Below are 15,290 nucleotides of genomic sequence, written 5' to 3' on the forward strand. Positions count from 1 at the left end.
TTACCACTCTCCACCTATCAGATGGGCAAGGATAGATTGTCTTAGGTTCTGAATATAGTCCTTGTGGTTTCATATTTCAAAAAATTCACCAGTGAACTTTCACACTGTATACCAGATAAATCTTCTTTCGTGCCATTACTTCCAAAGAAGTAAGACTCAGCAACATCTATAACCAAGCCATCAGAGTTTAGGGCTAGGGAGAAAGCTCAGTAGGTAAAGTAGTTGCCTGAGAAAGTGATGACCTAAGTTCTGTCCTCAGTGCCCATGTGAGGCATGACCTTGTAATCCGAATTCCTGGGAGTCAGAGACAGGCAGACCCTTAGGGCTCACTGCTCAGCAAGACTAGCCTAAGCTGCATGCCACAATTTCTAACAAGAGACCCTCCTTTTTTCAAAGTCCATGGTGGAGACTAGTAAGATTACACAGTAGTTAAAAACACTAGCTACTTTCTAAATAGCCCAGCAGTTCCATTTTTAGCACCTATAAGGTAGTTGACAACCTGTTGTAATTCCAGTGCCAGATAATCTGGCTGCCTCTAATGGCCTCAGAAGATACTGCAATATATGATTCACAGACATATATTCAATAACCATGCGTGAAAAATGAAAATGAATAAATCTTTTTATACAAGAAAAACGGTGTAGAGCTTTTAGGGCTTCTGAGTAATCCCCTAAACTCGGCCTTTGTTCTCTACACACACACACACACACACACACACATAGAGAGAGAGAGAGAGAGAGAGAGAGAGAGAGAGAGAGAGAGAGAGAGAGAGAGAGAATGAGAGAGAGAGAATGAGAGAGAGAGAGAGAGAGAGAGAGAGAGAGAGAGAGAGAGAGAGAGAGAGAAACGGACAGACAGAGACAGACACAGAGACAGACACAGAGACACAGAGACAGAAATTTCAATTTTAATACGGTGAATCTTTTTTCACTATAGAGGCCAACAGAGGCAGTAGAATTATGACCAAAATAGGAATAACTTTAATCAAACCAAACGTAAAAACGTAAAGTTATAGCTGAAAAGTAGGTAGAGTCTCAACTTTATAGGCCATTTTTCTTTATAAGTTTTAAGTTTACTACCTGCAAAAATATAACTAAAACTGAAAAAAAAAAAACCATTCCCAGTATATTCTAACAGTTACTAGCAGCCACCAAATCATAAATTCGCTGCAGCTGGATCAATGACTTTGAAACTCAACACTTACAAACCTTCACTGAAGCAAAAATGACTTTGGATGTCTGTCCCTTAAAGCAAAAAAGGAGGAGAAGGGATGGAATAAGGGATTAATGGGGGGGGGGCAATGGGGAAAGAGGATAACATCTGAAATGTAAAGAAATAAAATATCAAATAAAAAATGTTTTTTTTCACACCAAGAGTAAGTTACCAAAGGTTATGTAGAGAGAGACATTTTTTAATCACAAGTCTAACAATACGATCTCTGAAAACATCAAAGTGGAAAGAAGTTCACATGCACTCTGTGATGCATTGTCTTAGACTCAGAAGTACTTTAACTTCACCATGCTATGAAGGGTGGTAGTCCTGCTGAGGCAGAGCTTGGTGTGGAAGACACAGAACTTATGTAGAACACAGCATTATAAGGTTTGTGCTTGCTATTCAGTCACCAAAAGGTATTTCTGTTCATGTCACCAAGGGTTTATCACAGTATAGATGGGGTTCCCAATTTAGGGTATAACTCAGAAGAAGACCTGGAGGAGACACCTTCCATCTATGTTCTTTATCCATGATGAAGTTCTGAAGATGTTGCAAAAAGAGACCTAGATGGTTGTAGGTACTGAGAATTTGGCATTTGTTAGTTATTGTGAATGCAATGTCCAAAACAAGGCTTTCGGGAGTCCAACAGAGAAGCTTCAACTGAATGCTGGATCAGGCATGTACAGCCTTACAAGCTGTAAGAGAAATGAAGAAATAACCCTCTCTGTGGCAAACACTACATGCTCCCATCCTTCTTTAAGGTAAAAGAAAAAATCAACAAAATATGTTTTACACAAAAGAAAAACAATATAAGGGAAGTTAGATATGTCAGAATGATGAGGAAATGAAGTGGCCATTACATATAAAGGGAAGTTATTTTAATAATATTTTTTGGTAATCATTATTGAATGCTGAAATCTGCCATAAATAGCAACATATTGAAAAGAGTACAGAATAAGCAGGGTAAAGGAAATTGCAAGATAGAGGGGAAAAAAATCTCACACCGATCAAGAAACCGAAAACAAAGTAACTGTCAAACACAAAATGAGATCAAGTGTTAAAACTGAGAAAGGATCTGGGTGAACAGCCTATGGGAGTCAATAAAAGACACAAAAATGTACCTTTGTGGCAAGTAGCATTGACAACAAAGTATTTTATAAATATTCATTTCATTTAAACATGAACAGATGGATACCTCAGTACTCAATACAAAATTCTAAGAGGTAATAGAGACATAAGCTAGTTTGGAAGAAAATTTAACAAATGAAATATAAATGAGAGAGATTTTTATCTTCATATCTGAATGAGACATACATACAGATCACTCAGTTTTGACATTTTTAAAATTTTCAAACTGCTTCATGGTTTGTTTTTGTCTTGTTTTGTTTTGTGAAGAGAGAAGTACTCTGTTTATCATACAGTGAATCACAAACAACACACTGTTCTAGTTACTAGGGAGAGAGAGTATCAACCATGCCGGAGCCAGACATATTTAACAGAAATATTGTAACAGAAAAAACAAAACAAAATAATGCAAGCCCTAAATTGAGAGAAACATTATGGATTTCATGTTCTGTTAGAAGCTATATTGTCCTGTCATTCACTATTTAAAAATATATAAACATTTTTTCATATCAACAATGACCTTATTTGGAAAAGAAAAATGGTTATGTGATAGGTGCATGAGACAGATGTAACTATGTGTGGTTATTGTGACAGAGTTGAGATAAAGAAAATATTTACAGTGAAGAGGAAAAAATGGTTCTATGCAGATCTCTTATCACATGTCACAGAGAAAAACGACACATATGCCACACATGTAGCAATATTAAATTACCTACTAAAATTGGAGGTGGTGATTATACATACATACATACATACATACGTATGTATGTATGTATGTATGTATGTGTATACATATACACAGATGTATATTCAGGTATATGAAAAACCATATAAAAATTAAATATAGAACAGCATGCCGGTGGATGGTGGTAGCACATGCCTTCAATCCCAGCATTTGAGAAGCAGAGGCAGGTAGATTCCTTTGAGTACAAGGCTAGTACTTGTTCCATAGAGAACAAGTTACCTGTGGCTACACAGAGCAGCCCTGTCTTTGAAAACAAAACCAAAAGAAACAAACATCAACAAAAAGCTCCATGCAAATAGTGTGTTGACCAAGGAAAAAAAATTCAGCTGATCTAGCTATTAGTATCAGTAGAGAAACTACAAAAGCAACAACATTCATTCACTGTGTTCTTCTTGGGAGCTGTGTGACTGAGAGACTCCAGGATCATCAATCAACTGCTCAGACCTGGCACTGCCATGGCGAGGCTCCCTGAAAAGCATTCATTTAATAAGAATCATGTGGAAGGGATGGTGGGAGAGGCAGAGGGAGAGAAGTCTCCTGGGTGTGCTTGCATATTATAGAAGAAAACAGAAGTTTCAATGGAGTTCAGTCCAAAGAGATGACTTTAAATCTAAGCAATTGAGAACTTGAAATTCAGCAAATACTCACGAACATTCCTCTGAGCTCGGATAGTAAAAACAGCAGAAGAAAAGACCTCAGGTTCTGAAGGAGGAGTGGCTCTTACTAATACAAGAACTATGCACAACATGGAAAATGCATGACCTTGTACCAGGCATCGGTAAAGTCAACGGAACAAACACCTATGGAATATGAGTACACTGAACCATAGATCACTGAAATAATTAACATCATTTTTTTTTTCTGGAACAGGGTCAATTATATAGAGCAGGCTACCCTCAAACTCACAGAGCTCTGCTTTATTCTGCTTTCAAGGGCTGAGATTAAAGCCACAACCATATGTTTTATCTTGTTATGTTTTGTTTTTAACTCTCAAGGAATTTTTTTAAAAGTACTGTCAGAATCTATCAAAATAGAAAACAGAAACGATACTTTAAGATTTGACCTCACTTTTAAATGTTGAAAAGATAGTAGAATAAATGCCACATTTTTAACTTCAAAGAAAGCTTTGTGAAATAGGGGAGTCCTCGAACCTCGTTAATCCTAACTTGAAATATTATACTCAGGCAGAGAAATGTCTGAGACATCACTCTTGAGAGTGAAAATAATTTTGATTTTCTTTTCACATAGCTTAACATTACATTTCAATTTTCTAAACAATTGTGTAAAATAATTTAAATAAGAAAAATATAGGATGTAATAGTGTCTAAATATTAAAGTGATATTATTTGATAATATTCAGTTTAAATAATTAATACCCAAAACATCTGCCAAAGCATAGTTGAGATTTACAAATTTTAGTAAAGAGAAACAATACAACAAAAAGACAGTGATGCCCATACAAGGAAATATATAAATCCTTGGATATCTTAAAGATAAAATTAAAAATAGGTATCAGTGAAAGTTGATTAAAAGGCTATGCCTCCAGTGCCTACAAGTCCTCAGTGCAAAAGAGACTCAGAATTTCTATTTGTAACAAACGAATTTTGTAGTAATGAAGCAGAGACTGTGTGTGTCTTCAGCACCCGAGTGTCCTTCTGTCAGGTTAGTAGCTCCTTGATGCTTATGGAAGGAGTCACTTGTGATTTCTGATTCTACTTCCCCTAGCATCTCTCTGTCATCTGTCTCTTCATTCTGCTTCTATCACTTGTGTCTCTGCAACTGTAAGTCTTACCACACTGTTATTGTCAAAATGTCTGCATAGTGATTGTGAGTGAGGGTCTCTGCCATAAGGAACTGTACCTGGAATTTCACCTTTATACCTTTTAGCTGTGATATTTGGATAGGAGCATAGTGGTTTGGGGTATCAGTTCCTTATCAGCAAAATGAACACTTTAGAACAATAAGGGGACTGAAAAGGATGCTTTGAAAGGAGTTAATATATATTCATATATGTATATATAAATATGTATCTAAGAATCATATAATGGTGTTTTGCAGGTAGCAAGTTTCCAGTAATACTGAGAAAATTTGTGGTCAGCATCATCTCCATATCTTTAATAAATTTGATTTATAATGATATTGAAACTGTAGGTTAAGATTATCACAATTTTTAGAGAAGTATTATTGATCATATATTCTTTATACAAGAACATTGTGTTCTTGTATAAAGAATATATGAGTGTAAAAGATTTTCAAATCCAAACTCAACTTAGAACCTAGGTTTGTCTATTCAACAACATTAACAGGCAGATGTGATGCTCACAGCTAAAATCCTAGTATCTGGAAGTCTGACACAGGATGACTGTATTAGTTCATGGTCAGTTTTATACATTAGCAAGTTCTAGGACAGCCTTGGCTACACAGAGACAACCTATCTGCGAAGTAAAACAAAGCAAACCAGAACAGAAGATTAAGTGTTTTTTAACACACAGCAGTGCCTAACACATGAGGCAGGGATGCTTATTTAATGAAGAAGAAGAAGGAATACAAGAAGGAGGAGGAAGAGGAGGAGGAGGAAGAGGAGGAGGAGAAGGAAGAGGAGGAGGAGGAGGAAGGAGAAAGGAGAAGAAGAAATGAACATTAAATGGAACTCTTTTCAGTAAACATCCAAGATACTGGATACAGGATGAATATACTCCCTTCCGCATAGAGTGACAATAATGGACATCTATAGAGGGCTCACTGTAAACTAGATTGCTGTTGGATAAGCCCATACTCTGTCCCTTGACAATGATATTGTGTAAGAGATTGGGATGGACATCACTGGGTAAAGAGACAAAGGTGTATGCATGGTCAGATGGATATATGATTAAGGAACGTAGTAATCTGGTTGTTGTGAGTGGTTCCAAGACTCAACTGTGTTCATGTGCATGTGTAGAGCAGAGACCAATCACAAGCATTTCCCAGTCACTGTCTACCCCCTTTTTGAGGTAGGGGCTCTGACTGCTTGAAATCTACTATTTTAACTTGGCTTTCCTACCAGCAAGTGCCAGGTATCTATCATCTGTCTCCATTACAAGTGTGCACCACCAGACTGGCTTTTTTGCACCATTTCTGGGCACTGAATTCAGGTGTCCATGCTCATGGAACAAGTACTTTACACACTTAAATGGATAAAGTATTAACAGCAGTGATAAATTGTTTCATCTAAAATTTAGATGATGCTTTCATGACTTTGCCTTTTAAGCTACACAGCTTCAAGTACATTTCCTATCATACCCCTTACTGTAATAAAGAATGCCTGCTAACCTTTGACTAGACTGTGGGATGCCCTCAGGAATCTGTGTAATGAAGATGCAATAATTTATTGACAACTGAATACACCTTTCTGAACTACTCTTACCATTCCCAGGAAGTGCTTTTGTGTACTTGACTGTAGAAGGGCTGGCAGGAAAATTGTAGACTGAAGCCAGAAAGTAAGATACTACCGTTGTGTTGGGTTCATCCTTCATATCATAATAGCTCCATTCTATAAATATTTTCTTCGTATGTTTAAAATTTACCCCCAGAATGTAAGAAATTATTAAAAATACCATTGTATTATTATTAAATATTATTAAATTATTAAAAATAACATTGAAGAAATTATTAAAAATACCTTAAAAATAATTAGCCTCAGGATATAAATCAGGAAGGAAAAATGCATGAATCAGATTCATTCAGTTCACTTTGTGTCAACTAATTTTTTTAAATGTGAATTTATTCAGTAACTAATTACTGTATGCCAGTCATCATTCCTTGTGATCTGGTTCCTGGCCTGCGATGTTTCAGTATTTATTTTCTCGCTATGGACCTTCTCCATATGTAGAAGATGTTATACCTAGCAAATAGAACCATGTGTAAAATTGAACATTAACTGAAGATGACTTTATCCTTAATATAGCCTAAACAAATGTTACAATTAAAACTTGTGGACACATCGAATGAGGAGAGAGACTTCTGTTCAAGGGCAGTAGAAGGATAATTGCCTTGAGGGAAAACAGGAGATTTTTGTCAAATCATAAGATGGATTGGAAATTGATCACTTAGCTGCTGAGTCATGAATTGGAGGAGCTTCCTAAAAGGTTTTAATTAAGCAAGGTGTAAAAAAAAAATGCAGATCGAACGGTTGAGGTTATATCATTTAAAAGAAAAATATGCAAATTGGCTATACTCGCCTTCAGTGTAAAGCAGTAAATGAGCTGGGGGAATGGGAAGGCCGCATTTACATTACGTTGCAGTTTACATGGAGCTGGGACAGTCCCAAGTGCTCTGCATCACACACAGCAGTTGAAAACAAATCTACTAGAGGAAAACACTCAAGCATACATATTAGTTGATTAGAGAAAATTCTCCTTTATCCACACTATGATCCAACATGATTACTGCAAGTCTTATACAATTTAGAATGGGATTTAATCAGGAAGAAAACAACCTGCTACTTTATTAAAACACATAATGCTTAGATAGACAAAGACAATTTTATACTGAGTCAAAGACACCATCTTAAAAATCAACCCACTAGTGAGTTTTTTAATTAATTTAAAGAAAATAGATACCTGGGTTGCCTAGAGCAGACATTCTAGACAGAGAGCCCAGAGGTGATGAAGAGTATCTGTAGACATCACGATCTCAGAACTAAGCAGGTGATTATGGTTGGTTCCCCTCTCTCCACTATGTTTACTTGTGCACATCCAGGATACCATGTGCATGTACAGGTGGTCCAGGGAACCACGGCTGCTGATGCTTTGGGAATGAAATGGAGAGTGCTGTGATTCCTGTGAACTGAGTCCCAGAAACTTGACTGGGAAGTGAAGAGGGAATGAAGGACAGACACACAGACACATGAGCCAAAATGCTGGAACTGGGTTGGCTAGTTGTTCTGATGTAGTAGCATCGGCAGCAGCCACCAGCCGAGGGGTAATTCTTTCTCCATCAGATTCAAGCAAGAGGGTTTACTGTATATAGCTTTAAGAGAGGTAGGTTTGTTAACCTAGGTAAGTGGTCTCCAGCAGCTTGGCTCATGGTTTCTTCACATACTATTTTTATCTAAAGGCCAATTATTCATAATATCTGTAATTGAACCAGAGCAGGAATTTGGCATTCCCGTGAGCCTGGCAAGGGGGGGAAAGCTTTACCATTCCCCTTAGCTGGAAGCACTGGGGTCCATGAACATTGTATAGCTGTGTGCAAGTTCACAGTGCTAGTTCACTGAGGGCTAGGCCCATTCCACACAGAAGAGAGGCTGAAGAAAAGGAAGAGAGATCATTTAATAAAAGTTTGCAAACTATATGAGAGACAATAAAGAGATTTGTGACTTGCAGGAATCCTTGTGCAATTTGTGATTTTTACTATTTGATACCTCTCCCCCATCTCTAAGGGTCTTTAATATGCATACTGTATTCTTCATTTTCTCTCTGTCTGTCTCTCTCTTTCTCTCTTTCTCTCTTTCTCTGCCCCTCTGTGTGTGTGTGTGTGTTTGCACATGCTCATGTGTTTTGTTTTGAGATTGTCTCTCATAATGTAGCACCAAGTGGCTTCAAATTCACTACTTGTCTGCCTCAACATGCCTAGTGCAGGGATCGCAGGCATGTGATATCACCCTCAGCTTTAATGTCCTGAAGTTTTGATGAGCTGTTGCTGATCAGAATTTGGGAAGAAATGTACATAGGAATTCACTAACTACATTATTTGTATACTTGTTTATATTGAACATATGTATTTGTCAAATTAGGTTTAGAGCCACTTCCAGGGTTAATATTCCTTCCAACATTATATAAATGTACATCTATGCATCACATCATGCTATGTCTGTGATTACTCCCCACATGGAACATTTATGATTGAAATAGCATTTTGTAACTTATAAACACCAAAGAACAATTCTAACATCAAAACGATTTTTTTTATCATGCTCTATGAACACTTTACCTTTCCACAAAAGTACTTGCTAACTAGTTTTACTTATAAATGAGTTTAAAAATGCCTCTTTCAAGGAAAATTGAGCCAGCTTCCTTTATTTCTTGAGTCTAGTTGGTGAACCTGGATGTTTCTGATACTACACTATGAACACCAAGGCATGGCAAGTCCTTGCTCATCTGACCTGCTATAGATCACCACAGAAAATTCAAGCCTGAGAGAAGTCTCATTAGGACTTCACATCACCCCTTCTAGATTTATCTTATCATATCCTAGCCGTATATTAATTCTATCCATATCTTTGCATAATAGAGTGTATTCTTGAGATACCTGCAATTGGTTAAACTGATACTCTGCAGAAATAAATTTTATCAAATTATGTTTTTTGGAAATTTGCAATTATGCCTCATTCAGAGCTAACTTACAGCAAATATTTAAAAGAATTATAGTACTATTCCACACAGTATAATTCAAAAAGCAAAGAAATGATTCCATTAATGGAAAACAGTCTAAGCTAAATTGACAATGCAGCTTTCTACTAAAATAAGAACACAAAATCTTGCTGCTTCAAGCACTGAATGCTCCCATCCTCCTGGCTCTGAACTTCAGCTCTTGTAGATTAACCTTGGTGAATTTCTGTGTGTTCATCAATAAATGAAGCTCTCAGACCCGCCCTGCATCCCCTATCGATCACTAGCTGTAACTCACAACCAACAATAAAACACCACAAGGCTCTATGCCTCTATGGCTTTCAATCTAGCTACCATCAGCAAACACGTTTTAAAAACTGCTGGTAAGATTCTTGGGTTTGGAGCTAGTGGGATGGCTCCATTGACCAGAGCACTTGCCACCAAGCCCAGTGGTGGCCTAAATTGGATTCTCTGAGCACACATTGTGATAGGACAGAGAGGAATCCTGTAGGTTGTCTTCTGACCTCTACCACATAGTGTAGCAGGTGTGTACTTCCCACTTGCATAGACTCTCAAGATAAACTAGTAAAATATAGTGAAATATATCACTCACGTCATTTCCTGCACATGTCTCTTTGACTGCAAAGCTATAATGATCCTGTTGACTACAGTTGTAATTCAAGCTCTTTGTTGAGGTCTGTGTTTCTTAGTACATAAAGCTCAGATCAGAGGCCAGGCTCACAGATCCTAGGTTCTGGATCACAGACATTCCCAGTCTCTTACTTGTCTGAGCATTATGTGATTTACAGTAACCTCAGTAACGGTTCCTTTCAGTTTAAAACAGACTGTGGTTTCAGAGCCATGTCAACAGGCTACGTATTCTCAGGCTTTGTGTCAATTGCAGGAAAAAGAAGAATCCACTCATGAAAACTGTTATTTTTTATCTCTTTCATTAATGCATGAATGTAAGATGTGTTCAAATGTTAAACATCCACGTTGCATGCATGCCCACTAAAGGGTTACTACATTTCCTGAGTACCTCTAAATACACTGTCTTCTTCCAGCCAGGTGTGGTCTCCCCAGTTTAGACCAATCAGGAGGTTTGTCAAATAAGTCATGCTTTCTGAAATCAACCCGAACCTTGTGTGACCAAAATCAAAACCAAAACCAAAACAAACCACTTAACTTCTCCATTTTTTTCTCTGCACGGTTTTATTTTTCAAAAGTATTTGTAATTGAAACATGGTGGTCTGCCACACTTAGCCACATGGGTAATAGTGCCCATCTTTCTCAACCTCTTCTTTCTTATGATGTGGCCCCAAGTCACCTGTTTCCTGCCACAGCTACCCTGTTGAAAGCTCTGCTCACAAAATTATTTTGGGGGTGCAGAGAGGAATAGTCACTCACTCTTCTGTGACTACATCATATCACTGAGGGGTGCAGTGCAGTCCCTGACTCAGAAATGTCATAGGACTACTCTGTCTACTTTCCCTACTGATAGGAGGAAAGAGAGGCTTTGGATTTCCTGCAGGACTTGGCTAGAACCCCTGCATCACAAAGAGTTCAATTTGAAATAGTCCCCCTGCTTGGAAGCACCAGCCATTAGAAGCAGAAAAACTAAGGCAAAAGATAGAACATACAACGAGAAGTGGCTACTTTATCACAGTCCAGAATGATGAGACAAAAATAAATAAATAATTTCTGGGCCTGGGAATACAGCTGAGTATAAAAGCTTACCAAGCTTGCAGAAGGTTCTCTATTCAACCCAATAAAGCCAAAGCAGAAACATTTATAAACATTAGAAAGTATTTGTAATTGAAAAATATCTACTTAGCTTTGTAATAGTAGTGCCGTGGCCCCTAAGAAATAGGAAACCATGAGATACTCTGTGAGAACGTCTTCTGTTCACACAGATGCACAGCAAAGCAGACAGAGCTTTCGGGTCATTGTGATCTCAAAATACACCTCAGGTCATAATTATTCGACAATTTTCTTGTTTCTACAGTTGACTTCTAGGCCACTTCTGTGTTTCAAGTCCATGTAGATGCTCTAATTTTGAATTGTTGTCTATTAAATATTAAATTTAGCATAATAAGTAAATTAAAAATGGTATGTTGTGCATATTAAAGACTTGGAGTATCTGTGTGAAGAATGTGTGTAATTTTTATAATCATTTACTAGTTAGTCTAAATAAGTTGGTATCCAAACAGGTTTTGCCTTTTGTGACTTTGGTGAGGATGAAAAGACCCTGAAGCTACACTGAAGCCCTGGGACACTCATTGCCTCATCATGTGATTTCTGCTTGTCCTTCCAGCAGGGGAGGCCAAAACAGTCAACTTCAAACTTTTGTCATGGTCTGACCTTTATATTGAGAGCTCTTTCTGGAGAAAAGGGATTCAGGCTCTAATCTGAAGAAGCAATATGTTTTCATTTAAAGACAAGAGCCACATGCTTTTCTGCCTCCCACAAACACACGTTGGACCACTCTGCGCTAATGACACTCTGAAGAGGCGGACATTCTCACTGCCAGACACCCACAGTGTGGCCTTTTGGCAAATGCATTCATGGTCAAATGGAAGAATTTGCTTTATTTTTTAGATAATTAGTTTTTGTTATTTCTTAATAATGGCACCCCACTTGATAAAATAATTTAACTAGTTTGTTCTTTCTCCTCTGTCTTGCCTCCTTATTCACCATATAGCAACAATTTAATTGAAAGCCCTCAATAGTTTTCTCATTCTGCTCCTGACACACCACTATATCTTCACCCTCCAAGTCCTTCATCACTGTGACTGTATTTTTAAAAATCTGATTATAAATATAAAAATTAAGAAAATTATTTTGCATTTAAATAAAATAATAAAAAATGAGCTTGGTGGTCTGACCCTTCATGTAACTCCAACCACTGGGAAGGCTGAGGTGGGGGAGGGGGGTGTCTGGAGGCCTTGATAGACCATAGTCACATCATGAGTTCAAGGACAACATGGACAAATTAGTGAGACTCTGTTTGAAAATATAAAAGTGGCCAGAATGGTGAGACACACCTCAGTGTTGTTTACTGTCTTATCACACAGAATGCTCTAGATTTGGCACTCATGACCACAGGAGGGGGTGAAACACTATGCAAAACTAGTGTATGTCCTCACATCATTTCAGCGGATGCTCTTGATTAATTTAATCAGTTGTTAGGTTGTAAAGAGTAAAGTTGAAGCTCTAAATTGTATTCCCATAAAACATATCACTTATAGAGAAAAGCATTAAAAGTAAAAAAAAAAAAAAAAACCAAATTTGTGTTTAATAGAAAAGATAATGAACTTTTTAAAAAAGCATTTCTTACCATGGAAACGTGATGCTACAGATATCAATTCTGAGACAATATTTATCTAAGAGATCATCATTTGCAAGAAAATGTTCTCAAAATCATGACACTTGGTCAGACTAATTCACTGGCACATGATGCCTGTGGGTGGTGTGATGAATAGATCAATAAACAACAATTAAATACAGATAAAATCTCATCGTCCACTTCAGGGCCATGTTTCGTTAGAGCTCCTTTTCCATCTGTGTAAATGTGATGTAATTTGGGTGAAGGCAGCTGACCCCAGTGACTCACATACACATGAGTTTCGATACCTTTAATATTCCTCGTCTATCCAAAATAGATGAGTATAATTAATTTAGAGGTCCCCTTTTATCCCTGCATAAAATGAAAGAACATGACGTTCACATTCACTCTTACAGAAAAGAACATCTCATGCCCTCATTATATTTCACTAGAGCACAAAGCTTCTCTCATTTTGCAAACTCATGGTTGCCTTTACACAACACTTTACCTTGGCAGCTAATGAGGTAGCAGGCTAGCCGTGTGCCACTCCTAATCACGGCTGTGTGTCTCCTTGTGTCTCCTTGTGAAAGATAGTTTTTTTCTCATTGAAATGTCAGTATGTATCAAATAGAATTAAAAATGCTCAGTATGTCCAAATATTATATTGTTTAGTTTCTTTCTGTACTAGTAACTTGGAAGACCCCGTAAATAAATATAAAAAATATAGTATTTTGTGAATACTATAAACTTATTTAAATTGTTCTAACACTAGGTGATTCTGGATTTATTTATCAGACCTTTGCAACAATACAAATAAACAAAAAGAGTCATTGTCAAGATACTAGAAAAATAAGTAAAAACTGTCATAGTATTTTATTTTGATTTTATTTCTTTTGTGCATGACATTTAAATGCTGTGTTGTATTGACAGATCTGGGAAACTTTAGTGGCCGGACAAGAAGTGCAGTCTCAGTGCGGGAAGGCCAGGGGGTTGTTCTGATGTGCTCTCCACCACCTCATTCTCCAGGTATAGTAACTCCCTTTCTATCTTATTGCTACTCTCATGTGCTGTCTGCCTCACTTCCATGCAATGTGTGTTCATTCTCAAGGACAGGGTGTGACCAGGAACCACCTCAGTTGACATGTGCATGGTTGACACGATTCATATCAGCATTCATGTGTAATTACTGCTCATACATCTTATGTTCCATTGAGTAGGAGGTTGTGCTGGGTATAATTGTTTTCTTCACATTTTGTTGATGGTTGACATTATGCCTCTGTTGACATTAGTGGGAAATATATGGTCCAAAGGGCAAGAAACATGAAAACTTGGAAAACTTAGGGGTCAGAACTGAGTGAGTGACTGCTAGCGAGTCCCCACATTTCAGAAGATAGGCTCCGTAGGTGTGTGCTTACAGTGTTCTTTTCCATACCAGGGAAAAAGTGCTAAAAAAAAGCTCTACATTTCAAACAAGGGTATCATTAACCTATTTCTGTGTTAGCAACAGTCTTGCTTATCAAACTGTGGGAAAGAGTAATTAAACAGGGTAATTACCTCAGTGTTGTATGAAGCAGAAAAGCAGACTATGCTACAAATCATTTGTACTCCTTTACCAATTTGCCACTAATTTGTTCAAGTCCAGTGGTTGGAAACACATACCTGTTTATATCTCAGTATACCCTTTCTGGAAAACAATTTGAGAGAGTCTGACATCCATTAATGGGCAGCCAGATGGTGAATTCTCCAAGCCACTGTAAGGAGCCTGGCTTTGACTCTAAATGAGGCTGAATGTGAGTCTGCTCAAGCTGCCAGACCAAAATGCCACAAGCTGGATGACCTAAACAAGGGGACATTTTCATAGTTCTGACTGGTGGAACCCTAATGTGAGGGTGGAGGTGAACAGGGTTTGGTGAGGGCCCCCTCTCTGGTTTGTAGATGACTTTGCTGTGTTCCTACATATTCCATGTGAAAGAACTCTAGGAAGGACTGAGAGACAGAAGGTGGAATGGAGCTACTTATGCTTTCTGTGAGTGTATCTTCTATCTACTTCTTGGCTTGGCCAATGGCTCTTGAGTAACCATGCATACTCCTGTCTGAGCTGTTCCTAGGTTTGTCTCTAGCCACTGAAGCCACATGGCCTGCAGTATTCGTCCTTCATGCCCTATCTTTCTTCAAGTCCCACCATCTTAGCAGAACCTTCCCTAACTTGCCTTGATTGAGTTTTCACTTCACAACAACTCTTTTCATTTTTACCTTTGCGCTGTGTTTTCTCCATAAAACTCATCATTTAGCACACCATATAGATGTATTTACTTTACAATGTCACTTTTTATCATCCTCAGTTATAATGTAAATCCCACCAAGAGAGAAATTCTCCAGGCTTTGTTACCCACTTGGCTGAGAAAGAGACTGGCACAGAGTTGAAGCTGAAAAAAATTAATAAATTAATCCATGCTTATATTTAATGATGGCACACAAGTTAATTTTTTCAGGCAGAAATTACCATCAGGGACTT

The 15,290-nt window shown here is 37.7% G+C and overlaps 1 protein-coding gene across 1 annotated transcript in view; it reads left to right on the plus strand.

Moving 5' to 3' along the window:
- The window catches only part of Cntn5 (contactin 5), a 1,035,258-nt gene that overhangs the window by 690,981 nt on the left and 328,987 nt on the right, over window positions 1-15,290 (plus strand). Inside the window, exon 7 of the mRNA XM_076926087.1 lies at window positions 13,706-13,801. Coding sequence (XP_076782202.1) covers window positions 13,706-13,801 — 96 coding nt within the window. The remainder of the gene's footprint in view (window positions 1-13,705; window positions 13,802-15,290) is intronic.

Source organism: Arvicanthis niloticus, chromosome 27 (genome assembly GCF_011762505.2).
Source record: "Arvicanthis niloticus isolate mArvNil1 chromosome 27, mArvNil1.pat.X, whole genome shotgun sequence".
Taxonomy (NCBI): domain Eukaryota; kingdom Metazoa; phylum Chordata; class Mammalia; order Rodentia; family Muridae; genus Arvicanthis; species Arvicanthis niloticus.